The following is a 23,691-nucleotide window of genomic DNA, read 5'->3' on the forward strand; positions in this document are numbered from 1 at the left end:
TATGTAGAGATAATGCAAACTTCACCCCTACTATCTTGTTTGCATTGTTTTAGGAAGGATTGGTATTGTCCATCTTTACATTTATTTCCTGTTTTGAAAAGTTTCTTTACTTGTTTGTTTGTTTTCTCAATTCAGTGTTTCAACAGACATAGAAAGGTTGTATTTGTAACCAAGTTTCAAAGATAATGAGGTTCCAACTGTAATATTTATTGTTTTTCTGTTATTAGCTGGTAATTCCTGTTTCACTATATACTTAAGCTTTTTAAAGGAACACCACATGTTTGGAAAAAAAAAACCAAACTTTGAGGGATAATTACAACATGGTTTACTCTATAATTATGGTCTTTAATTACTACTAGTTAATACTTATGAATTTGTATACTTTGTTTGAAAATGTCACCTCAGTGAAATATGTTAACACCATTGTTTTGGTTTTTAAGCTGTTAAAAGTAAGCAGAAGAAAGAAAAACAAGAAATTTGAATGTTCCTGTTATGATATTTTACATTTCTGTAACTTGTAACTGTTATTACATTGATATTGTTATAAAAGGAAACATTTTAAAGCTCTGATAACCTATTGAGGATATATTTAAAATACTGTTTGAATGAAAAATCAGACCCATCCCTACATAGGTACTGTTAATAAGCATATTTTTGTGGCTTTTTTTAAACATTCTCATGCATCTGCAAATTGTTAGGAGTGTCTTTTAAGGGCCATGTTATGGTTAGCTCTTGTATGTTGTGTTACAAGACCAAACTTAGACAAAAAAACTAAGTTAAGAGGGAAGGCATTTTTGATTAGTTTGTAAATGAAATGTTAAGAAACTGGTGAAGTATTGAAACATTCATCGTTTTGTACAACATGACTGTTGTAAGCTGTTATTTTTATGAATGGTGTTAGTTGGCTTAGCTTTGGTATGTGAAGTCTTTATCTCACATGATTATTTCAACTGTATTTACAGTACAATATTCGATCCTACCCAACTACCATACTGTATAATCACAGTATCCCACATCAGTTTCATGGTTCCCATTCAGCAAAAGATATTGTGGACTTTGTACAGGTAAAATAACATACTTTTTAACTGAGAAACTATTAACTTCAGCTGTGTTTCTAATACTAAACTATTCATAGCTTCACTCATATTAAATCTAAGTAATATTTAGAAACAGGATTTAGTAATAGTTTAAGATAGCACTTGGAAAATTATATATTTTTACCAACTGATGGATTTAAATATCAAATGTGAGAATTACATTAGTTTGTTTTTTTTAACAGTAAAATTTAATAGATTCATATGATGGGAATCTAAGTTTAATGTTGAATAACAGGGCAATGAATGTTTGACATGTATGTTCAGCAACAAATGTTTAATTCTTGGACATTTCAGAACATACATATCGTGTCTGCATTAAGCTATATTTGACCTGGTAATTTATTATTATAAACTTTAAACATTGTATAAAAGTAATAGAAATACAACATAAAAGTATGAAATAAATTAAGAGACAATCAAATAAATATAGAATAGAATAATGTAACAATATTGTATAGGTAGTTAGAACAGACTTACTTGTAGTGAAGTTGTGTTATAATTTAAATTTGGGAATTCATTTACATCAGATAAACTTTTTTTAATTACATGTTTAATACTGGAGGATCCAGATGAGATGACTTAGAAATTTGTAGTCAAGACAGGGTGGTCAGTATTTTCACTGTGTGAATGAATTATGGAGTTTGGTGTATAGTTTTGCCAACATAAGTGGCATTACATCCACCATGTGTATTTATATACAATCCTGGAATGCATGGGGTAGGTAATAGGGCTTTAGATCTGAACATATTTTATATTTTGAATGGTGATTTCAATATCATTTGTACTTGAACTTATGGATAAAATGTTTAAATTCTTAAAATTTATTATTTCAGTATGAAACTTTGCTCACCTATAAGAGGAACAAGAAATGTTACTGGGTATTTAACAACAGTGAATGTTTTTGTTTTGTTTTTTTCTGAGGGGAAGCTCAGATTTCTGAGAAAAGATCTTGTGTGTCAGAGCTTAAATAAAATGTGGAATGTGTATATTCTGAAAAGTCCAAGAATTAAATATTTGTTACTGTTCGTACATTGTGTCAAGTATTTGTTGCTGCTGCTGTCATCCTGTTATTCATCAAAATATTTTAACATTGAATTTTTCTTGAAATGGAATATTCACAAACTATTTTCTTTCAGGATACACTCTCTCCAGCTGTGATTACTCTAACACCAGAATTGTTTTCCAGTCTGGTTGAGGAGAAAAAAGCTGAAGACATGTGGGTAGTGGATTTTTATGTACCTTGGTGTAAACCTTGTCAGCAGCTATCTTCTGAATGGCGTAAACTGGCAAAGGTTTGTCTTGTAACAGAATATTAATATTTAACTATATAAGCTCCCACAAACCATTGTTGTTTTTAATGGCTTTTATTTGATGTTTGAAAAGTGGGTCTAATGTGCAAAAAAGAAGTAAGTTATATAGGTATTTTGAATAAACAAAGTGAAGTTTTGTAGGGTATTTAAAGGAGCTATAAGAAATATTTTTTTGTAATCTAAGAAGTGATGGTAAATCTTACCAAAACAAGTATTTAATAATCAAAACGTTATTCACTTTATAGGTCTTAGCACCAGAGGGATAACAATTTATTTAGTATAATATAGAAAAAGAATTATTTTATGTTTTCATTGAGTAAATTTTAAATTTTCAGATGTTTTTGAATGATACTGCTATTCAAATTGGAGATGTCAACTGCCAAACATTTCCAGATTTCTGCAGAAAACAAGATGTTCGTTCCTACCCTAATATACGTCTATTCCCTCGTGGTATTAGAGGTGCCAAATCATTTAAGTAAGTACACAGCCAAACTTATTACTGTATATTGTGCATGTTTGACTATTAGGTTTTTGTCATATTCAAACACATCAACTTGTAATTGGCCTATTTGTATATGCTCAGTTTTTTTCATATCCAAATGTGCCATTTATTGAATGTTGTCCATTATGAATTTTGTGTGTTTATTTTTTCAAATCAAAACAAAACTAGAAAATATGGTTCTGTTATTTTAAGTCTAATAAATCCTTACTTGTGAAATATGATTTTTAATTAGGAATTGTTACAATTTACTATAGTGCATTTAATTGTTGTTTTATGCACCTAGATGTAGCTCAGGATAAAATGTTTCACCATCATGGGATGGGTGTAACCTCCTTGAAGCAAAAATACACAATTGAAAGAAAACAAGTACAAAAAATAAACTTCCAGTTGTGTTTCTAAACATTAAAAATGGAAAATTCAGCAAAAACAAACATTTTAATTTTCTTATAAACATATTGGAAAGAAATATTTTCAAAATTTCAAAACTGTAAATTCATACAACTATTGCTTTTAAAAACTAGAAGATTATATTTGTACAAACTATATAACTTAATTCTGAAATATTCTAACTTTTGTTTAGTTGTTTGTTTTTTTCCATAGACTTCATAGGTTTCATAGACTTTAAGGATCTTTCAAAAGTTATGGACTGTCTTTCTCTGATTGAAAGTCCAAAATAATCAATACCCAGTCTGGTCAGGTGGTTAGGGTGCCTAACTTGTAATCTGAGGGTTGCAGGTTTGAATTCCCATCACAAACATTCTTGCCATTTCAGTTGTGGGAGCATTATTATGTTACTGTTAATTCCACTATTTGTTGGTAAAAGATAATCCCAAGACTTGGCAGTGGGTGGTGATGACTAGCTGCCTTCCTTCTAGTCTTACATTGTTAAATTAGGGATGGCTAGTGCAGATAGCCTTCATGTAGCTTTGTGTGAAATTCAAAATCAAACAGACAAACATGATTGAGGAAGAAATAATTTATGTTGCGCTTTAGAACAATGAAGTTATGTTAGAACATAAACAAAAGGGTTTGTTGGATAAAGATGCAAGACCTTTTTTTTTTAATTAGCTTTATGGAACATTCAAATAATAACCAAAATAATCAGAAAACTGATTTATTTGTGACATAAAAACTTTGTGTTTTCAGCAAATCAGTGTCAAATTGACTCATGTAACTGATTGAGGGCGTATTTTTTGTTGAGTAAACATGAAAAAATGTGGTGTGTCAGAATTAGTTATATTTTCAGTTAATTGTATTTATTAATACGAACAATCATGAGAGGAATGTCACATCTGTAGTTTGGTATATGTATCAGCTAATTAACATTGAATTTGTAAAATATCATAGTAAAATTTTAAACAATTGTATCATGAAATGCATGACTGCCGTAACTTTTTTTTGAGGGCAGAGTTCTAAATGTTTAACAGTAATTTTTGTGCTGGGATATTCAGCCCAGAATTTACAGATAATGTCTAAAAGTTTTCATAAATTCCTATTGAATTTAAGTTTAGTCTGTCAAGTTTTGAGAAACAGTAAAACGGGTTCATTAAGCTCCTTGTAATCTTAGAAAGTTATGTAAAATAAGACGTAAAATTGTCAGTAGAGAAAACCTTGGATAAGTGACTGTTTTTAAGTTATTGTACTTGATGTTAAATTTCAATTTTAGTAAAAAAAATGTTTTTGTTGTCAGCCATTGTGAATCACAAGCCTCACTAAACCCAAAACTGTTATGATTTCTGTTAGTGAACATGTTTGAACAAATTTGCAAATGATATGATTCAAAAGTTCTTAAACTTTAAGTGTGGATCGTGGATGAAACTTTTGTAGTTTTCTTCTGTACATTCTGTATGAATACTGTGACTAACACAGGTTAAGGTTGAACATTAAGGTTCAAGTTATAGAAATAATTTTATTATAACTTGATAAGAAGGAATCTACTTATAAGAAAGTAAAAGTTTTGATACTCAAGACAGCTGGTATGGGTACTAAAACTTTAATTGAAATAAATACCCATACCAGCCATTTTGAAATACATTTTTACTTCAAGTGAGTTTGCCCCCAGCTAGTACAGCAGTATGTCTACAGATTTACAATGCTAAAATCAGGGGTTCCATTCCCCTTGGTGGGCTCAGCAGATGGCTTGATGTGGCTTTGCTCTAAGAAAACACACACTCATCATGAAGTTTTGATACTGCTTGACATGGTAATAAAAACTATAATAGTTGTTCATTACCCTGTTAGGCAGGTTCAACTTTTATTTTGAATCTTATAAAAATAATTATTTTTTTATAATACATAGTTGCAGTATATTAAGTAGCTATATTAAACATTTCAATCTGATATATTTGGTTTATCAGTACTTACAATGGATGGAATCGTGATGCAATGTCTTTAAGAGCTTGGATTCAAACTTACCTTCCAAGTTTTGTTACTGAGCTAACTGCTAATGACTTCCTAAAGAAGGTTATTCCTGATAAAGAACCTTGGCTGATTGATTTTTATGCTCCATGGTGTGGACATTGTCAAGTGTTTGCACCTGAATTTGAAGATATTGCAAAGGCAAGTGCAAAGATATTTTTCAAAGTTCACTAATCTGTTGTTAAAATTTTAAGCAACATACCATGTCAGTAATTTGTCTTGAATAATAAATATAATTTTTCTTAACTAATGAGGTGTTAATACAAAAAATTGTAGCTTTAATACTTCATTATATGAGTGGCCAACTTGTGTAAATGTTACTGCTTCTCTACATCTTGTTCATTACTGTTAACTGATATTTATGTATTATAACTTAGTCCTAAGGAGCTAAACCCTAAAATATTTTTGTATGTACAGGGCTTAAAAGTTATAACATTCTAGCCCAAAGAAACACTATAACTATGTCCATATGTTAATTGATGCTTTTATCAACAATAGAAACATATTAAACTAGGATTTTGTTAATTGAATGTAATGTATTATGTAAAATTATTTTTAATGGGTTTCTAGACATTTCAAATTGTAGAATATTTTACAGGTTACTTAAATCAAATTGCAGAGTGATCATTTTTATTTATGTAGAGACTGAAGGGAAAAGTGAAAACGGGGAAAGTAAATTGTGATCACTATCCTAGCACATGTCATGAAGCTGGTGTTCAAGCTTACCCTACAGTTTTATTTTTTAGAGGTAGTCAAGGTGGTAAAACCCAGGTTAGTTACCCATAACTTTATTTTTAGAATACTTTTACAAATTATGTCAATTTTATGTTTAATGTGTCTTTATCTTAAACATAGAAATGTAAACTTTTTGTCCTAGTTTAGTCATTAAAATATCCCATCTTATCTGAGGCACATTCTAGAAAAATACTAGGTTTTGTGAGTACATTAGATTAAAACAAGTTTGAAGTTTCACAGTTCACATTGCCATGTTCAGTCATGATCCATCTGAAGACTATGTGTTGTGACAATAGCCCTTTAACATCTTTTTTAAGCACACTATTCCTCTTTCTAAGCTTTCAAAAATCCATCTAGGGTTAGAGTAACACAGTTTCTCAGCACCAGTTTCAACAGTATAATGTCACAGAAAGATATCTCAACTTGGAATAACATAAATACACATTTCATATGAATATCAAATTGAATAGAAGTTATGGCTGGAACCATCTTTATAATGAACTCATATCATGTTAATCCTATTTTCAGCTTGAAAACCTTCTTAATTATATTGCATAAAGGTGTCTGGATAGTAAAAACAGTTTTTGCTAATGCTTTTTGTGAATTTTTGCCTGTTATAAGATGCTGTAATTTGTTTGTCATGTGTTGGATATATCTAATTTCAGGTCTCTTTATAGATGGTCATAGTACCCCAAGTTAATCCATATTCCTTTGTTTTTTAAAGCCATTAAAAATCCTCAAGGTGAATTCCTGTACATGGTAAGGAGAACTCCCAGAGAAGGTTCTGTAATATCAGTTAACCTCCTCTGAGATCCAAACATCCGTCCACATGTTTGTCGTGTGTAGCAACCTGTAAAGAGGAGGAAGGTATCCTGGTGGTTTAGGGATCCAATCCTATCACACCACTTTGGCTTTGAATTTCTGTAAACGGGTGGCCTTGAGGTGGCCCCACCAGATTCAGTCAGCTTTACCACTTGGCTAGGGTCAACAAAGTACTAGTCTTGGACATTTTCAGCAGGTGTTGTGGACATCATGTCTGATGCTGGTTTTTGGGTATAGTTCTCATGAAACCCTGGCATTGCCACAGCGTTCTTGTTTGGCATTGTAGTGCATCCCCTTGTAGGGTTCTGTGATGGATGAAGAAAGTGGGTTCTGAAATGTTCTTATTTTATTACAGATAACCCCATTCATGACCAAAAAATAAAAATAAATGAAAAAAACATTGTTGGAAAACGACCATGTATGGATGTATGTTATACAGTCACCATCAAAGTTAACCTTAACACCTCAATTTTTCATTCTGCATTCATTGTCTGAGAAATCTTTATGGCATACATCCCCCTTTTTGATTCAAAATGGATTAGTGGGGCTTGCTGGCTCTCCTAAGTCATTAAGGAAGCTGTGCTCAGGAGACATCTTGGTGGAAACATATTCACTACAATACACCAAACTCCTCCCGAGTTTGAAGCACATTGGGAGTATACCAATTGAGGTTACTTCCCATGCTACCCTGAATTTCTGAAGAGGTGTTATTGTTGAAAGGGTCTTAAAACATTCCTGAGTCTGAGATCCTTGCTGGTTTTTCCTGCCAAGGTGTTTCTATGGTGTGCCAAATCTTTACTTACAAAGACAGAATTATGATGCATACTGATGTTCTAATTTTGATATTTACTCTAATTCTTGCCCTAAGTGGGTGGACTGTGAACAATATCTTCTACTCAGAGGCTTAGAAGTAAGTCCCCCACTCCATCTTGGACGTATTCTGATGCGCTCTGTTCTCCTGCTACAGTGGAAGAGCAGACATGTCTCTCCATGCTTCCAGCAGAGTCATTTACAAAACATCTGGAAAAACTCTTGCCCTCCATCGTTAAGAGTTGATCAGTCCTCATCTACTCCCATCTCTGTCATTTTTGTAGGAATCTCACACTTTAAAACCATATATCTTTTCAGCAGGCCCATGTACATGCTTGATTTTAATACTCATTGGGTATGCAGAACACAGATAACCCACTGTGTAGCCTTGTACTTAATTCAAAACAACAGCATTGATCAAAACTGAAGTGTGGATTTCTGGTCTGTGGCTTTCGTAGAACTTTGGCCTTGAAGATGTTGGACCCCATTCAACATGTGGGGCTTCAGCTCTGCAAGGGGGCATTGGGCACTTCTCCAGTCCAGAGTTTGTACACTAAGTCTCATGAACCTCTGCTGTTTACAGTTGTCTTTATTGTATTATTCAAAACTTCAATCCTTACTACAGCATCCCACCTGAGGTTGTGTTTTCCTTCCTCAGTGGGCCAAGCTTTTTAAAAATAGATGGTCTGCCATTGTTTCTTTTGGCCCTCATATTCAGGTACAGTTTGCTGAATTGGGTCTGTCCTTGGATGATGTTTGTGTCTTCACAGGTCAGCCCATTTCACCATGGCTTATTACCATTGTCAAGTATGACCTCTCTGTGAGTCATCTGAGGATGGCAGATACTCCCAATTGGAAGTACCGTCTCCTTCCATTCCCATTCATATGGATGTTTTGAAATTACTTGACTCTGTGAGCTCTGCCATGATTTGTTGTGATTTGGTGGTCCTGCACAGAACCCTTGTTACAGTTTCTGTGTTCACTGTCAAATTGTATGCCATTTATTCTTGTCCTGGATCACATAGAAGCTATGCAGTACATGAACTGTACTATTTATACCAACTCACTTAGCTCTCTGCTGGTCCTGGCCTATTTTTCTTTATCAACTACTTCTATCCAGGTTTTCTGTATAGCAGGCCACATTGGTATTTGCAAGAACAAACTCACTGACACTTCAGCTAAGTCTTTCTGCTCAGGTGCTGTCACTGTTGTGCTTGTTCTGTACATCAATTATGGCCCTGTATTCAAGGCTCAGCTTGGCTCTGCACCAATTGGCTGTCGACTTGGAGTGAACAGCATAAGTCTTTTCCAAATAAAAAAACCTTCTATTGGACTTAGGCTATCTTGTTTTTGTGAGGATCAGAAGGTGAAAGTTGTCCTAACTAGGCTACTCATTGGTCAGTTATTTTAACTTGTCACTTTCTTTTATCTGGAACTGATGCACCAGTGTGTGATCTGTGTGACACTCAAGTCACAACAGTCCACATTTTACTGTCATGCTATCATTACGACTGTGAGGAAGGGCATCATTTTGGACATGTTTGTAGTATTGGTTTACCCATATCTGATGTTTGGCCACTGTTTTTGTTTTAACTTAAACTCCCCTTTATACTTTTTAATAGTTTCATTGTTTTGTTTTTTTACTGGTTGTTTGGTGCTGATTGCCTAGTTGCTTTGCTCCATAAAATGTCAAATGTCAACAGCCATTAAGAACTTCTAAGATGAAAATAGGGATACTTTCATCTTAGAAGTTCTATTCCAAATCAGAACACATCTTTATGAAAAATATTTTTGCATTGGGAAGGGCTGTTACATACTCTTTTCAAAAGTGATAGATTTCACTGGCAATGCTATGTATGAAATGTTAAATAAAGAATTTTGAAATGTAGTTCTAATTTATTCTGTTCCACTGCAACATTTTATTGACTGAGATTGTTATAGAACTTGCTGATCTGCAAATTCAAAATTGTTTTAGCATAATGTACTCAACATTTGTACTTCCTGTTATGTTTACCTTGTGTACTAAATATTTTTTTAAAACTAGCTAAGTTAAGAATATTAAGTAGTATCAGTGAGAAATAGAATTTCTTGAAATGCTCGTATAATCTTGTGTTTGTGGTGAGATATCTTGTGTAGTCTAGTGTTTGTGGCAAAATATCTTGTGTAGTCTAGTCTTTGTGGTTTAACACTATGAAAAACTTAACACCTGACTAATAAATGCAGGTTTGTTAGACTATTGTCAGATTTTGTTTTTGATAAGAGAAAAAAAAAGACACATTGTAGTTTGATTAGATAGTGGATAGCTAACTTGTTAAAAAATTAAATGTTCAAGGTGACACCTCATTTATTGTTACTGCATTTGCTGGTATAATTAGTTGAGATACTTGTTTTGAAAGAAATGCATCAGATATAAAATTTTGAGAATCCAGTATTCATATTAAAGTAGCGTAGTTCATGTTAGATATCAAACTATTCATGTTTCTATAGACTATATAGATAGCTTTAGTGAATCTGCACAACTACTTGTCTTTAAAGAGTCCGTGGGGAGAAGAGATTCATAGTCTAGATGCCAATAAAATAATAGACTACCTTAACGGAGCACTTCCCAAAGTATTTCAGGTAGGAAAATGATGTTTATAATTTCTATAAAAAAAATTAGAGTTATATTTTTGTTTTGATATTTTACCACAGCCTCACCTGTGGATGGGACCTTCACCAACTTTTGTGTGGGAGGGCTCTGGGGCCATGGGGAAATACAGACATATTTTCAGTTTTCACATCTTATGTTTTGCAGTTTTTATGAACATTTTTGCAGTTTTTACAATTACATACAAGGAAAAGAACTTTTCATGTCCTAAAGTAACCTTTCATTGATCATGAATTTACATAACTTCTATTCAGAAAATGGGTATTCCCTCTAGTATCTTAAAATAATGTATGTTATTTACAAACAAATTGGTGTCTAAAATGCAAAAACGATGTTCAACAGTTGATTTTGTTCTGTGTTAGCCCTTTAACACAAGGACTTTGGAGAATTATAGTTTTTGGAGTTCTATTCATATTCAACAAGAATCATTACATAAACTAATTAAAAGTTCTCAGTGTAGGTTGTATATAATATGAAATAAATCCCAGTTTATTTACAACATAAGATATAAATGACCATCTCTTAGAGTATAATTAGATAAAACAAAATATTTGAAAATTAAAAGAATTTTAAAATTTATTATATTTGTAAATATTTTATATAGTGTATCTTTATGTATTTTTTGTTGTTTTTAATGTAATTCTTTTTATTTATGACTTTTCAGAATAAGAATGAACATGCCAGAGATGAACTTTGACCTAAGTTCATGTTTTCAACACATAGTTACTGTTCATTGTAGTCAGCATTTATATATAATTAATATTTTACTCTTAACTTTTTTCAGTTTTGCTATGAACAAAAAATTGAAAGTACTTGTTTCCTGTAATTGTTAAAATGTGTTAATTTGTGAATTACATGAACAAAAATTATAAATCTTAAACTGTAGTACTTGTACTACATTTCTCACTATCAAAAGCAAACTTATCTGTTTTCAATTTAGTCCAGACTTCAAAACAAAATCTTTTATATATATTTGTGCATGAGCACAAATTTTGATGTTTTTTTTATTTTTGTTACAAATAACTGTCACCTTGCTTTGTATGGTATTAACAACAGTTTATTGATTACTAGAAATTCTAGTACAGTGAAAACCTAAGTATATTAACTACTCATGAGTCAGCAGTTAAAGCACATCTATACACAAAACAGGTTGTACTCTTTTAAACATAAACATTTATTCAAACAAGTCTTTTGATTGGGTGGCAGTAAGTCTTGGGATTTACAGTGCTAAAATCAGGGGTTCAATTCCCTTTAGTGGACACAGCAATAGTGGACCTTTGCTGTAAGGTGTGTTTTTTCTTATAGCAAAGCCACATTAGGCTATCTGCTGAGTCCATCGAAGGGAACCAACCCCTGATTTTAGCATTGTAAATCCGTAGACTTACCACTATACCAGCAGAAGACATTGCTGTAAGAAAATACAAACATTTGTTCAAACAAATTTTTATTCTGTGTTTGTAATACTATTACATTTCAAAAGTGTTTTAATTATGAAATATATAGTATAGGTAATTAATGTAAGTCATGGATTTATGTTATGTCCAGGCTTACATAAGTTTTAAATACATACCACAGGGTTCATAATGTTCGTTATCAATTATTGTAAATATATATCTACATTTTTGTAATTCTCTCTTTCATTTGTTTTATACAGTGAAAGTAACTGAGTTACATATATAAACATTAGTACAAGTACTGTAATTTAAAACAAATGCGATTCGTTTGTTCCAAATATTTTATTTCAACGTGTTTATTATTAATAGTTTAGTAGTGAGTGAATTGAACATTTTACTCAATGTTTATTTCTACTTATTTTTAGACTGAAGACAGTAAAGACAACATATATTAAGATCCACTATCTACTTTTAAGGCCTACTTTTTTAGCTTTTTATTAAAGATAAATTCTTAACTGTTTACAAATCTTTTGATTTTAACATTATAAGAAATGTTTTACTTCAATTTTCTACTCAATATTGAACAAAGAAGATGGTTTGTGACTGCATTACTTCATAAAAAAACACATTGCTCTGCTTAAATAAAACTTGTATAATTGCAAAACTCAAAATAAAAACATCGTTCAACAATTACAAGTATCTTTACATATTTAATATTTATGTAATTCAGTGATTTGGTGTCAACATAAAATTCTGGTATCATATGTTTAAAAATATTTATTAATTTATGATGCCTTGTCATTCTGCATTAAGCCTAAGAAGTTTAAAAATATGTTAATAAGTTTCAGAGAAGTATTGAATAGCTAAAAATCTTGTATGATTTTGGTTACCTTCTAATAACTTAATATATAGTGTTCTGTAAGTATTCATCCTGTAGTAAAGTAAGAGAGTTGAACAAAATTGTTTGGTGTGAGCTCTGAAGATGTAACAGGAAAACATTATACAAATATACTCTTTGTATGGAATCAGTTTTCTTAACCATTAACATGTTTTTACCCCATCAATGGCACATTGTTAGCATATGTCCTTTGTAGTGTATGGTGGTGTAAGTGCTATGAAATGTTATAGGAAAGATATTAACTTTTGGTTAATCCCCAACATCTTACACTGCATATTTTTAGCAAACATAAATACCATTGTATTTTAAGCATATTTTTGTTGCAATATTGTGAGATAATTATAAGTTAATGTCATAGATGATTTGCACATTGTTGAAATCTGTTGCTTTGAAAATTTTTCTTTATTTCAAGCCTACAGTTGCTAATGTTGGAATAAGTTCAGGCAAACCAAGAATGGTATGTTTCTTAGCATTTATCATTTACATAAAGCATTGAGTAGAGCTGCTTAAAAACTAACTACCATGTCCTCTTAACAGAAGGATATTGTAATGTTTACTAGTAAGAAACAGAATAGGATGTGCAGGTGTTCGTGACTCAACTTTGTACCTGTGATACGATTTTATTGCAGTACTTCTCACAGTTTTTATCAAGCAGGGGTTAAAAGAGGGAAGAAATATATTAGTTGTAGGATGTTTTCAATAATCTTGTATCTGAAATAGAACATTGCCAAATCAAAGATACTTCGAAGAATGTTCTATGTCTCATACTAATTGCACAACCTTACAAGAACATTAATCAGATGAAGTGTCTAATGTACACACATTAAACAAATCATGGTTTGGAAACTTTCATGTAATTTTATAGTGTCAATAAAATATCTATTCTTGTGTAATGGTGTTTATAATTTGTTAATGTGGGATTCACTTCAGGCATGTTGCAGCCAGTTTGGTTTTCAATTATGGACATAATGTTTATAATTTAAACAGTTCTGTATTATGTTTGCCAAGATGTATAATCAACCTTTAAAAATAAGTTAATGTCACACACAAAATAGTCATGCTTCACTGGCTAGAAAGACAGGATATGAATGTATAAATTGCACAATAAGTTTATTGTATTTTATCACAGTGTTCTTTAAGCCTTTCCAGTTTTATCAATTTGTCATCTGTAAGTCACTAGTATTTTATAAGAACAGTCATGACATAATGCCACAGATGAGGGTCTTAGCTCCCAAGATAAAAATTTAAACATCTTCACATTTGTTTCTCAACTGTTTGACAGTGCACTGCTACCATGTAGAAACTTGGGAGTGTTTCATTAACAACACTCTCTGAGGAGTGAGACCCAAGTTTCAATGAACTATTTTATAGTGAATAACATTGGCAAAGATGAACATCATGCATATGAATATGTAAACCTGTTGAAACAAAATTCTAACACCAACATGACTGATATTGCCATTGTGAACTTCTTCAGACTGGTTCTACATGAATCTATCTGTCTGTACAGAATGTGGTTCATTGTGACAAATTTCACACATCTCAGTCAACTCTGAACCAAATCTTTCAAAAAATCCTACTCCCATGCAAAGAAACATGTAAGTGGTCATCTTTCTGGCCACATCGATGAGTTGAAAACAAACTGCAAAGAATATGTGTGATAGGTGGAGACTTGTTACACCATGAAATGAGACAAGTATATTCGAATATTTGTATTAAGGAATTAGCGTTTGCTACTGACCAAGAGGCAGTAAGGATTTTGCAACATGATTTTGAGGATGAAAAGGTTCTTGAGCAAGTTTATGGTTTCCATTTTACCCATGTAATTGAAACTTCTACTACTGTGGTAACATAAATTATGCAAGATAAGCATTCCTGTGCTGTATGGTCAGGACACCAAGAGATTGTAGTTATATCAGAATAAAGCATTGTGACATGCTTATTTCTGTACTAGTGTTTCTATGGATCATGGAATTGAAGTTTGTTCATGCTATCATCTTGTTTTGGCGTGTTTCTGAAGTTACCTGTTTGCACACCTTTGGACTTCAGTGCATTCGGTTTTCTTTTAAGCCAATACTCTCATACATTGGAGAGTCTGGGGAATGTCTGTCGGTGGGATACATACTGCAGTTTGAACCTCAGTTTTGCCAGTTATGTCTGACGCTGTTTGAAATGTGTGTGTGTGTATATATTCAAATGAAAAAATACCACACAAAAAATTATTCTGTAGTACTAAAGTAGCTTTATTTACAGCTTCATATAAAGTTGGCGTTATTATATTATTACGAGATCATTAATACATTCTAAGTAACAGGTTTAATGTTCCAAGATAAAACATGAGAAAGACATCTGCTGAAAAGACTAAGCTTGGCGTATCGTTTTGTGCCTTATATACTTAAGATTTTTTAATAGAAACGTTAAGAGAATGGATTTTAACGTAGCCATAACTAAAACGAAGACCATTTCCCATACAGTATCTAAACGTTGTTGTTGTTCCAGAGTTAAGCCTAAAATTAGTAATAGTTTACATCACTGAACAGCAAAAGTTGGTCAATACTATCTTATTTTTCTAATCATTTTACAAGTATTGCTGTGCAATATTACATTACAGTAAGGGAGCAAGAAGTAAAGACTTGTATTTAAAATGGATCTTTATTCAAGTTAACATGTTTTCTCAGTTTCTCTTGTGTTTGACCGATGGTTGTGAAATCGCTAACACACACGGGTCGATTAGAGGAAAATATCACTATTTATCCCTAGTGTATTCTTTTTATTATTTACTGAAAGTTCACGAACAGGAGTGTCTATTGAAACTGATTACATCTGATATTGAAATGTTTAGTAAAACTTGCCAGCTTTATTACAATATGCCTCTAAGACACTAAAGATTGCTTAAATATAACGGGTAAAAACTACTAAACGTAGTTCGTAAACATTGGAATGTAACATACGGTAATCATAAATATTTATTTATTAATTTTGTTTTCAATGAAATATTCTACTTATTGGAATTACTTACATTTATATAATTTGTCTTAAGTTTTTATAACAAGAAGTGTTGTTCGTTGGAATATAAACCGCACCTGTTTATTATCCTAGATGTTTATAATATTTCTGTGGTTCTTAAAATATGTAAATATGTTAAGTTCCTGAATTATCTGAAAATTTAATATGTTAAAGTCGAACCACATTCATTATTTAGCTAACAAATTCGCAACATGGACCACCCCTACACTTCAAATGTGTGATTTGTCAAAGACATTACATTGTTCTTTCCATAAAGACCAGAATATCGCAACCTATTTATATTTGTTATGTTTATATGTAGGCAAAGTAAGACTTCATACGTTTTCAAGCTAGTATAGTTACAGAAGAGCTTTCTTAGAGTTTCGTCTAAAGGAAGGAGACTCTTATATAAAACATTAATTAACACGGGATTATTAGGTATGCTGTAGCTGAAAAACTAATCAGCCCGTGTGTGTGTATGCCAGCGAATAATGGTCATGGAGTGGCTAAGGTTAAAGGATAATAACTGATGAAAATTCAGAGAAAGCCTCTTTATCATTAAGTCAACACTAAATAACATCGTTATTTATTAAAGTTCTTAAAGACAGTTCCTGCCTCGAGTTTGTTCGTGATAACTTTTTGGGCTTCACGCTTAAGATGGACACAATATGGAGCCTAAAATGTGATTATCAGTAAGCACAAGGAAAGAATTGCACACAAAATACTCTTCAGAAATATAGAACACACTTAAAAAAAAAAACAAGTAAATTTTGAAGAGAAATGATTAAATCATATATTTCTGCCTTAAAGTCTAGTATCCAAAAATGTATAAAGCAATTTTACAGAAAATGTTTATACATTATACAGGTGTATGCATGAAAACCGTAGTTTTACAACAAGACACGAATTATCTTCACAAGTTTAGCTTTTTCTTTTTGTACAAAAGATTATAATATCTACAGTCATGCACTCAGCAAATCTACAAATACAACTTGTTAATTTATAAATTAGTATTTAACAACAAACATCAACTCTTTGGAAAACGTGTCATCCCATGGTGCTTTACAGTACTTAGAACGTATATGTAAGTTCCTACTGATTCAATGTTTTACTAACTTCAAAAGCACGGCTATCAGCATATATTATAAGGAGGAGGCAAAAAGATATAAAATCTATAACTAAAAAAATCGCAAAACTGATAATCCATACAGCAAGTCCCTTCCCCTTGCGGACGCCCATGATAGGAATCAAAGTAAATTTCATACGGAAAACATTATCACAATGTTTAAAGTAAATGATTATAACATGAGGTTGTTGTTTTTTTTATTTAGGTTTCTGCTTCCTCAGTATTTCTTATAGATTTGCAACAATTTCGCTTATTCATATTCGGGTAAGAAATAATAAATGCCCTTTAGCGAAACCCATTCTTGAATTTGTATAATTTTTAATAAAATATTATTATTCGGTTGATTTAAAATGGTAAAACTAGTAGTTATTCAAATATATCGTAAATTGTTTGTTTTGAATTTCGCACAAAGCTACTCGAGGGCCAGCTGTGCTAGTCGTCCCTAATTTAGCAGTGTAAGACTAGAGGGAAGGCAGCTAGTCATCACCGCCAACTCTTGGGCTACTCTTTTACCAACGAATAATGGGATTGACCGTCACATTATAACGTTCTCACGGCTGAGAGGGCACGTTTGGTGCGACAGGAATCCGAACCTGCGACCCTCGGATTACGAGTCGAACGCCTTAACCCACCTGGCCATGCCGGGCCTTTATATCGTAACTAAAAACGATACGTTTCACCCATTGCTGATCAAATGTCATGAACGCTTTTAAATAGTAAGAACGAATAGCCTCTCTTTCACTTTAAGGATGAAATAATTTATTTAGAGGTTGAATATCATGGGGAGAGAGGGGTACAGTAATTCAAATATTTGAAAAGAAAATTACACAAGTGGCGACTTTACATATCTTTAGTGTTCCTACCCATTGTGGCTTTCTTTCGCATATGTGTTTCTGTGTGTAATGCCATCACATACAAAACACCTCACTAGAATAACATTAATATTTCAACTACTTAATCGTACTGTATATAAAGCAACCCAGAGGTACTAAGTGAATAATATACAGCTTTCTCATACTAACATGAGATAAACGTGAGTAAAAGCGTGAGCTGTTAATTTCTTGCATTCAGTATAGAAATTCAAAGTAAATAAATTTGAATTAAAAGGAACTGGATGACGGAATAGTTTTCTTGTGAGTTTACGTCAATGAAGTTAATGTAAAAAAAAATTAATAGATAGAAATTGATATCCCCCATCCTCAGTGGCTCAACAGTAACTCTTCGGGGTCTCCCTGCTAAAAACCGTGTTTTAATACTGGTGGGTGGTACAGCACGTTATGTTGGCTTGTGGTTTACAATGTATTCATAAACAAAGATAACGGGCTCCAGGTGGTTAGGGCGCCCCATTCGTAATCTAAGGGGTCACGGGTTCGAATCCCCGTCTCATCCAACATGTTCGTCCTTTCAGTGGTGGGGGCGTTATAAAGTCACGGTCAATCCCAACGAATAATCCCTCGTGTAAGTTCGCGCGAAATTAAAAAAATAAACAAAAATAACCATTATCGCAGAAATAGTCATATTCAACTTAATAAACATCACTACTACAGTCGCCACTAATAAGAGCAATTACCTTTCAGGAACTCTACATATTCATTCTATGATTCATAATCTGTTTTAAGTTATTAGTATGGATTCAACTTTCAAATTGCTCACTTTTGACATGCGCAATAATTTTTTTCATGTACTTACTTTCTGAGATTGTTTGAATGAATTTTATATAATTCTCAAAACACATTTTTACTCAGTGTAACTAAGTTTTCAGTTGTAGATCCATGGGTGGGGCGGACGCAAGCAATTTGCCCTCTCCTACGTTTGACTAGGTTAGTATATTACTGTGAAATGGAGTCTAACAACTAGCACATATTATTGTGTACACCATTGTCTAGAGATTCGCTTAAAACTTCCTGTTTGCTTCTTTGGAAATTTATTGTTAATTATTTTTTCTGACCAGAGCGAGAATGTGTCGAATGCCCTCTGACGTATTGACAGATTATGCGAATAATAATTATAATAAAATTAAATCTTTTACAGCTTGTAACATATTTCAATATTTATTTCACTATTGTTTATATTTGTGCTGAGATATCACAGTCATAATGTTTTTATTTCCTATGCTAGAATGATTAACAATTCCACAAAATATTTCATGATGAAACAGAGTTAAGATAAAGGGCCTATAACACTAAATTTGGGGTTCGATGCCCACGGTGGGGACAGCGTAATAGCTCACTGTGCAGCTTTGCACTTAACCACAAACAAACAGGCTAGTCCAATATCTCAAGTGTAATTATTATTTTTTTATGCGCGTAACTTGATTGTACCGGAAGAGGGCGTGTTGTGTATGTTTGAACATAGTTAATCAAACTGTTAAAAAATAAATTTCAAGCTAACACTGAATGAATACATCGATTTTATTGCTTATGAAATTTATCTAAAAAGCGTTTGTGAAAGTTGTGTACATGAAATGTTACTTGTACATGGTTATGTATTAAGTCAAGGTTTGCGTATATTAGAATAGGTCAGTTTATTTGTGCCAATTTTAGTGTTATGTATTAGAAAATGCGTTATCTTCATTATTTATAAGAGCCCTTTTCATAGTTTGCTTTTAGCTCCCACCCACCCACTCCCATTTTACAAAAATACTGGACCCACCCGCCATTTTCATTTTTTTAAAGGTATACTTTTGAGGAAATTGCTTTCTGAACGTCTGGGTACAAAGCTATAGCATCATAAAACTAGGAATTGAAGCGGAATATTTTCGTCAGGTGTCGAACAGCAGTGAAAATACAATAGCAAAACAAACAAGTATTATACTTTGCAGTAGTAGTGGATATTTGCTCTTTGGTGACTAGCTTTCACTTCGCTTCAGCACAGATTTTTAAATGTGAATATAGTTCTTGTAGCTGTTGAAAGATGGCTTCAGAGTTGGAGAGTGAATCGCCAGAGGGCTCACCTCATCTCGAGCATTAAGTGTGAAAGTAGCTTTTCCATAAACATCTGTGCTTTTCCTCCACAATATCTATGGAAAACAAACATACAAATAAACTAATGTACATATGATAAACCATCTTTTGCTGTGACTGTTATTTCATACTTTTGTGTAATGTTACGGTACTACTAAATCGAACAAAAAAACAATGGAGTATCACTGTGATTAATTAATCGTGAAAACAAACATAAAACAAAAGAAGAGATTTGTGTGGAAAATAAAAAAGTGTGTTTGTTACATATATCCGTATAGGACGTCACACACACGTACCGAATACACCAATTTGAGACGAATTGTAAAGCTGGATTTACTTTGTAAATCATTCTTACCCAAGCCGTTTACTTGTTATATTGAAAGTAAATTCCATGCATGTGCTGCTTACCTAATCTTGTGCAATGTGCAATTGGTTGTGACCATCAAACATACAGCCTAAAACAAAGTGATGGTTGTGACTCCAAACCTTCCTGAAAGGAAACACAATCAACTTATTTACAATAAATAGCTGCTAGCCATGCATGTGCCTTTAGAACAGCATCGTATAATACATGGTTGTAAACAAACAAACATTACAAAAAGTCGTATTTCCAAATGAACCAAGGTATCCCTAAAGTCAGAAATGTTCTCTCTCACACACACACACACAACAACCTTACGATAACGTGTTTCAATATAATAAATACTAATAAACAAAACATTTTTTAATATTATCCTTTAAAAGAATCGTGATTGTTTAACTCACCTTACACTGATGTGAAAAAAACCCAAACAAGATATTAGTACAAAAACTAGGAAACTAATTTAAAGACATTTCCATGTGTCCTCTTCAGTCCCACACACTTTACTGACAAGACATTCGGACACAGCTAAACCAAAAGTTTTTTTTTTATGTGTTTTGACCTGACAAAGAATGCTGTAGAGGTTTTTACGCGTGAGTCTGGATTGTTAAATCTACTGAGTAGAAAGACACTATTTGTATTTTAGACAACAAAAAATGATCATATTTTACAGAGCAGCTTATAAAGTTAATTACTGATGAGAAAATTCCAGGTAATAAACGAGTGTCTTTAATAACGTGCAAAACAATAGACGCTTTCTGTTACTCTTTCAACAATCTGTCAACCAAGTTTGTAATAAAAGTCGCCACCAGGGAAATAGACAGGGTGATGAGAATCGTCTATACCGAAATGAATGTCAACCTCATTAAGTACAGAAATTATTTGCTTTTCACTTTTCCTCGCATTTTCTGGAACTTTCAAAAAATGTTCTGATGATTAATACCACGAAAATGGTTCATAAAAAATTAACTTTCACTATTTAAAGTTCGGCAAATGGTTTGGGATTTTCTCTAAAAATAATGCTTATAATTAAAAATCATTTTACTAAAAACTGTAGGAAACTACTAAAACAAATATGTGTGTACACAAGTCGAACGGAGACTTAACATTACATCAGGTTTCTTGGACAAATATTCTTCAATATACAATCTATTTGAACTTCTCAATCAACACAAACAGGATTGTTTTGTGCGTGAAAATACACCGCTACCTACACAATATTACTGTATGAATAACTTTTATATATGTGCATAACTTCAGTATGTAAATATTTTCCAATTCTACGTTTAATAATAACGTTTGTTTTCTCCATAATCATCTCTCATTTCCTGTTGCTCGTTAATGTGTAAATATAACAAAGGGGTGACCTCACGATCACAAAGATGGCCATAGTCAATTCGTTTAACTTACTTTTCGCTTCTGGTATCCTAATGTGTTTTTCCTCAGGTGAAACACGAATTGTTTCGGATCAGGCCAAGCATGCTGGATGACAATAGGAAGATCCTGTGGATGAAGTTTTCTTTCATCTTGGTAGTTTGGAAAAAAGAGTTGATAGTGATCAAAATCACTAGTACGTGTACAGTGAAACTTGTAAAATTATTAAGATTTGGGATTCACTAGATGATGTTTCAATTTTATCAAAACACAAAGACAAGAAGATGGTCCAAATAAACTGAAAAGTTACCCACTACTACATTCTCACATGGTTGACTTGCACGTATTTCATGAAGAGATTTTCAAATAGCTAGTTTGATCAAAGAACTAAAGTTTGCAGTAGCAAATGTATAACTTAACACTGGAGTTTTAAATAGGACTAGAACATAGGAATGACTTAGATACTCGTGTGAAGCTACATAAGGACTATCTAAGCTAACCTTCCTTAGTTTTGAACTTATATAACTAGAAGAAATGCAAGTAGTCAAAAACGTAGTAGGGAACAGTTAGGTTACTCTAACTGCATAGTGGGTTCTGACTGTCACTCTTATGACGTATCCAAGGACCCAAAGTACAAATTAGTTTATATGTTAATACCTTTATGAACTCCTGTTCATCTGATAGCTGATAGTAAGATAAAAAAATAAAATGTTTGAAAATATCTTACAGTTGTTACTGGTAGATATTTCGTAGAGCGAGAAAAGATTCGGTCTCTCTTTGGAGTTATAGCAATGTAGGACAAGTTGGATCAGTTCTTCTACAGTCGTTCGATCTGACACCAGGAGACTTTTGTACAGGGACTGCAAGGAATTAGCACATCAAATCATAGTACACACATATTTTCTGATCGAAAATATAACCCATTAACTGTGTGTTTACAATAAAACAAATTTAAACCTGTATTTTTCGATCAAGATATTTTTCTTGATTCTATCAATCAATTAATGCTAGCTTCTGATCAAAGCACGCTATCTACATAGATCATAGCTATACATGAGCATAGTTACTTAAATATAACATTCAAACCATATTACTCACTTAAACAGTGCAAAATAGAGCACCGTGCAGATTAAAGGTAACACATTTATACAGCAAATAAAGGTGTTAAAACAAAAAACGAATTACAGTTTCTATACCCATCCCTACAAATAATAATAATAATAAATAAATAACATGTTTGTATGTATCTCAGGACGTTTGGTAAGTGTATTAACACTTTTACTAAAATAATTTTATTTGTTTTCTTATAACAAAGCCGCATCAGGCTATCTGCTGAGTCCCCTGAGGTAATAAAACCTCTGATTTTAGCGTTGTAAATCCCGTAGACTTACCGCTGTACCAGCGGGGTACTACTAAAGTAAAGCGGAGAACAACGTTTCGACCTTCTTAGGTCATCTTCAGGTTAACAGGTTTGTTGATGTGAAGATTATCAAAGAAGGTCGAAACGTTGTTCTCTGCTTTACTTTAGTAAAAGTGTTAACACCAATACCAGCCGTTTTGAGGTACATTTTTACTTCAAATGGATTTCTCGTCATCACGAAATAACAGGTTTCTCCTCTGGGTACCCATTGTACCATAAATGTCACTTACTACTTTATAATCAAAAGGCCAACTTTAAGAATAACCAGTGCATTATTTTTTGTGATTTATAAGGAATACATGTGTAGTAAAAACTGTGCAACCTCGTCAAAAGCTTTTATATGTTACGTCATATGTGATAAAATCACCTTTCAACTTAAGAAGTTGATGGTAGTGCGCTAGACTCGCTATCTCGGATCCCGAGTCCAAGTTCATGTTTCCACATATTCTCGTCCTATACGAATGCCGACTAGTCCGACCAATCGTGACTTAAAAAAATATTGATTTTAAAGAAATACGGGCCGGCCCCAAATAGCTAGGATTAATGTCGCAAAGGACAACAACTACAAAACTTTTAACTCTGTTATATAGCAAAATGTCGTTAGGGCTAAATGAATGTAATAAACTTGCTAATTGTAAGCACGTTAATTGACATTTTTAACATTAATACTAACTCAGCTTCCTACAGTATTTCATGAGACTGAATATTTTTTGATCGAGTTCCTTTCTTAACACACTTTGCAAGTAAGCATATTTAACACTTAGCTCCTAACAACATATCCATTACTGCAGACTTTCTCTTTTCCTAT

General features: G+C 32.6%; 2 protein-coding genes across 4 annotated transcripts in view; one reads left to right on the plus strand and one right to left on the minus strand.

The window, feature by feature from the left end:
• The window catches only part of LOC143240937 (dnaJ homolog subfamily C member 10-like), a 41,745-nt gene extending 28,219 nt beyond the window's left edge, over positions 1-13,526 (plus strand). For both annotated transcript variants that reach the window (XM_076484206.1, XM_076484207.1), the window contains exons 13-19: positions 963-1,064; positions 2,234-2,389; positions 2,743-2,882; positions 5,267-5,468; positions 5,970-6,098; positions 10,230-10,313; positions 11,006-13,526. In XM_076484206.1, the coding sequence (XP_076340321.1) occupies positions 963-1,064; positions 2,234-2,389; positions 2,743-2,882; positions 5,267-5,468; positions 5,970-6,098; positions 10,230-10,313; positions 11,006-11,038 (846 nt within the window). In that variant the 3' untranslated portion in view covers positions 11,039-13,526. The remainder of the gene's footprint in view (positions 1-962; positions 1,065-2,233; positions 2,390-2,742; positions 2,883-5,266; positions 5,469-5,969; positions 6,099-10,229; positions 10,314-11,005) is intronic.
• Positions 13,527-14,852: 1,326 nt separating this feature from the next.
• The window catches only part of LOC143240938 (uncharacterized), a 48,286-nt gene continuing 39,447 nt past the window's right edge, over positions 14,853-23,691 (minus strand). The window contains exons 5-8 of one of the 2 annotated variants that reach the window (XM_076484209.1): positions 22,191-22,323; positions 21,500-21,615; positions 20,137-20,218; positions 14,853-19,784 (exon numbers count right to left, since the gene is read on the minus strand). In XM_076484209.1, the coding sequence (XP_076340324.1) occupies positions 20,171-20,218; positions 21,500-21,615; positions 22,191-22,323 (297 nt within the window). In that variant the 3' untranslated portion in view covers positions 14,853-19,784; positions 20,137-20,170. The remainder of the gene's footprint in view (positions 19,785-20,136; positions 20,219-21,499; positions 21,616-22,190; positions 22,324-23,691) is intronic. The other variant, XM_076484208.1, reaches the window with a different exon arrangement.

The sequence above is a fragment of the Tachypleus tridentatus genome, chromosome 13, assembly GCF_004210375.1.
Source record: "Tachypleus tridentatus isolate NWPU-2018 chromosome 13, ASM421037v1, whole genome shotgun sequence".
NCBI lineage: Eukaryota > Metazoa > Arthropoda > Merostomata > Xiphosura > Limulidae > Tachypleus > Tachypleus tridentatus.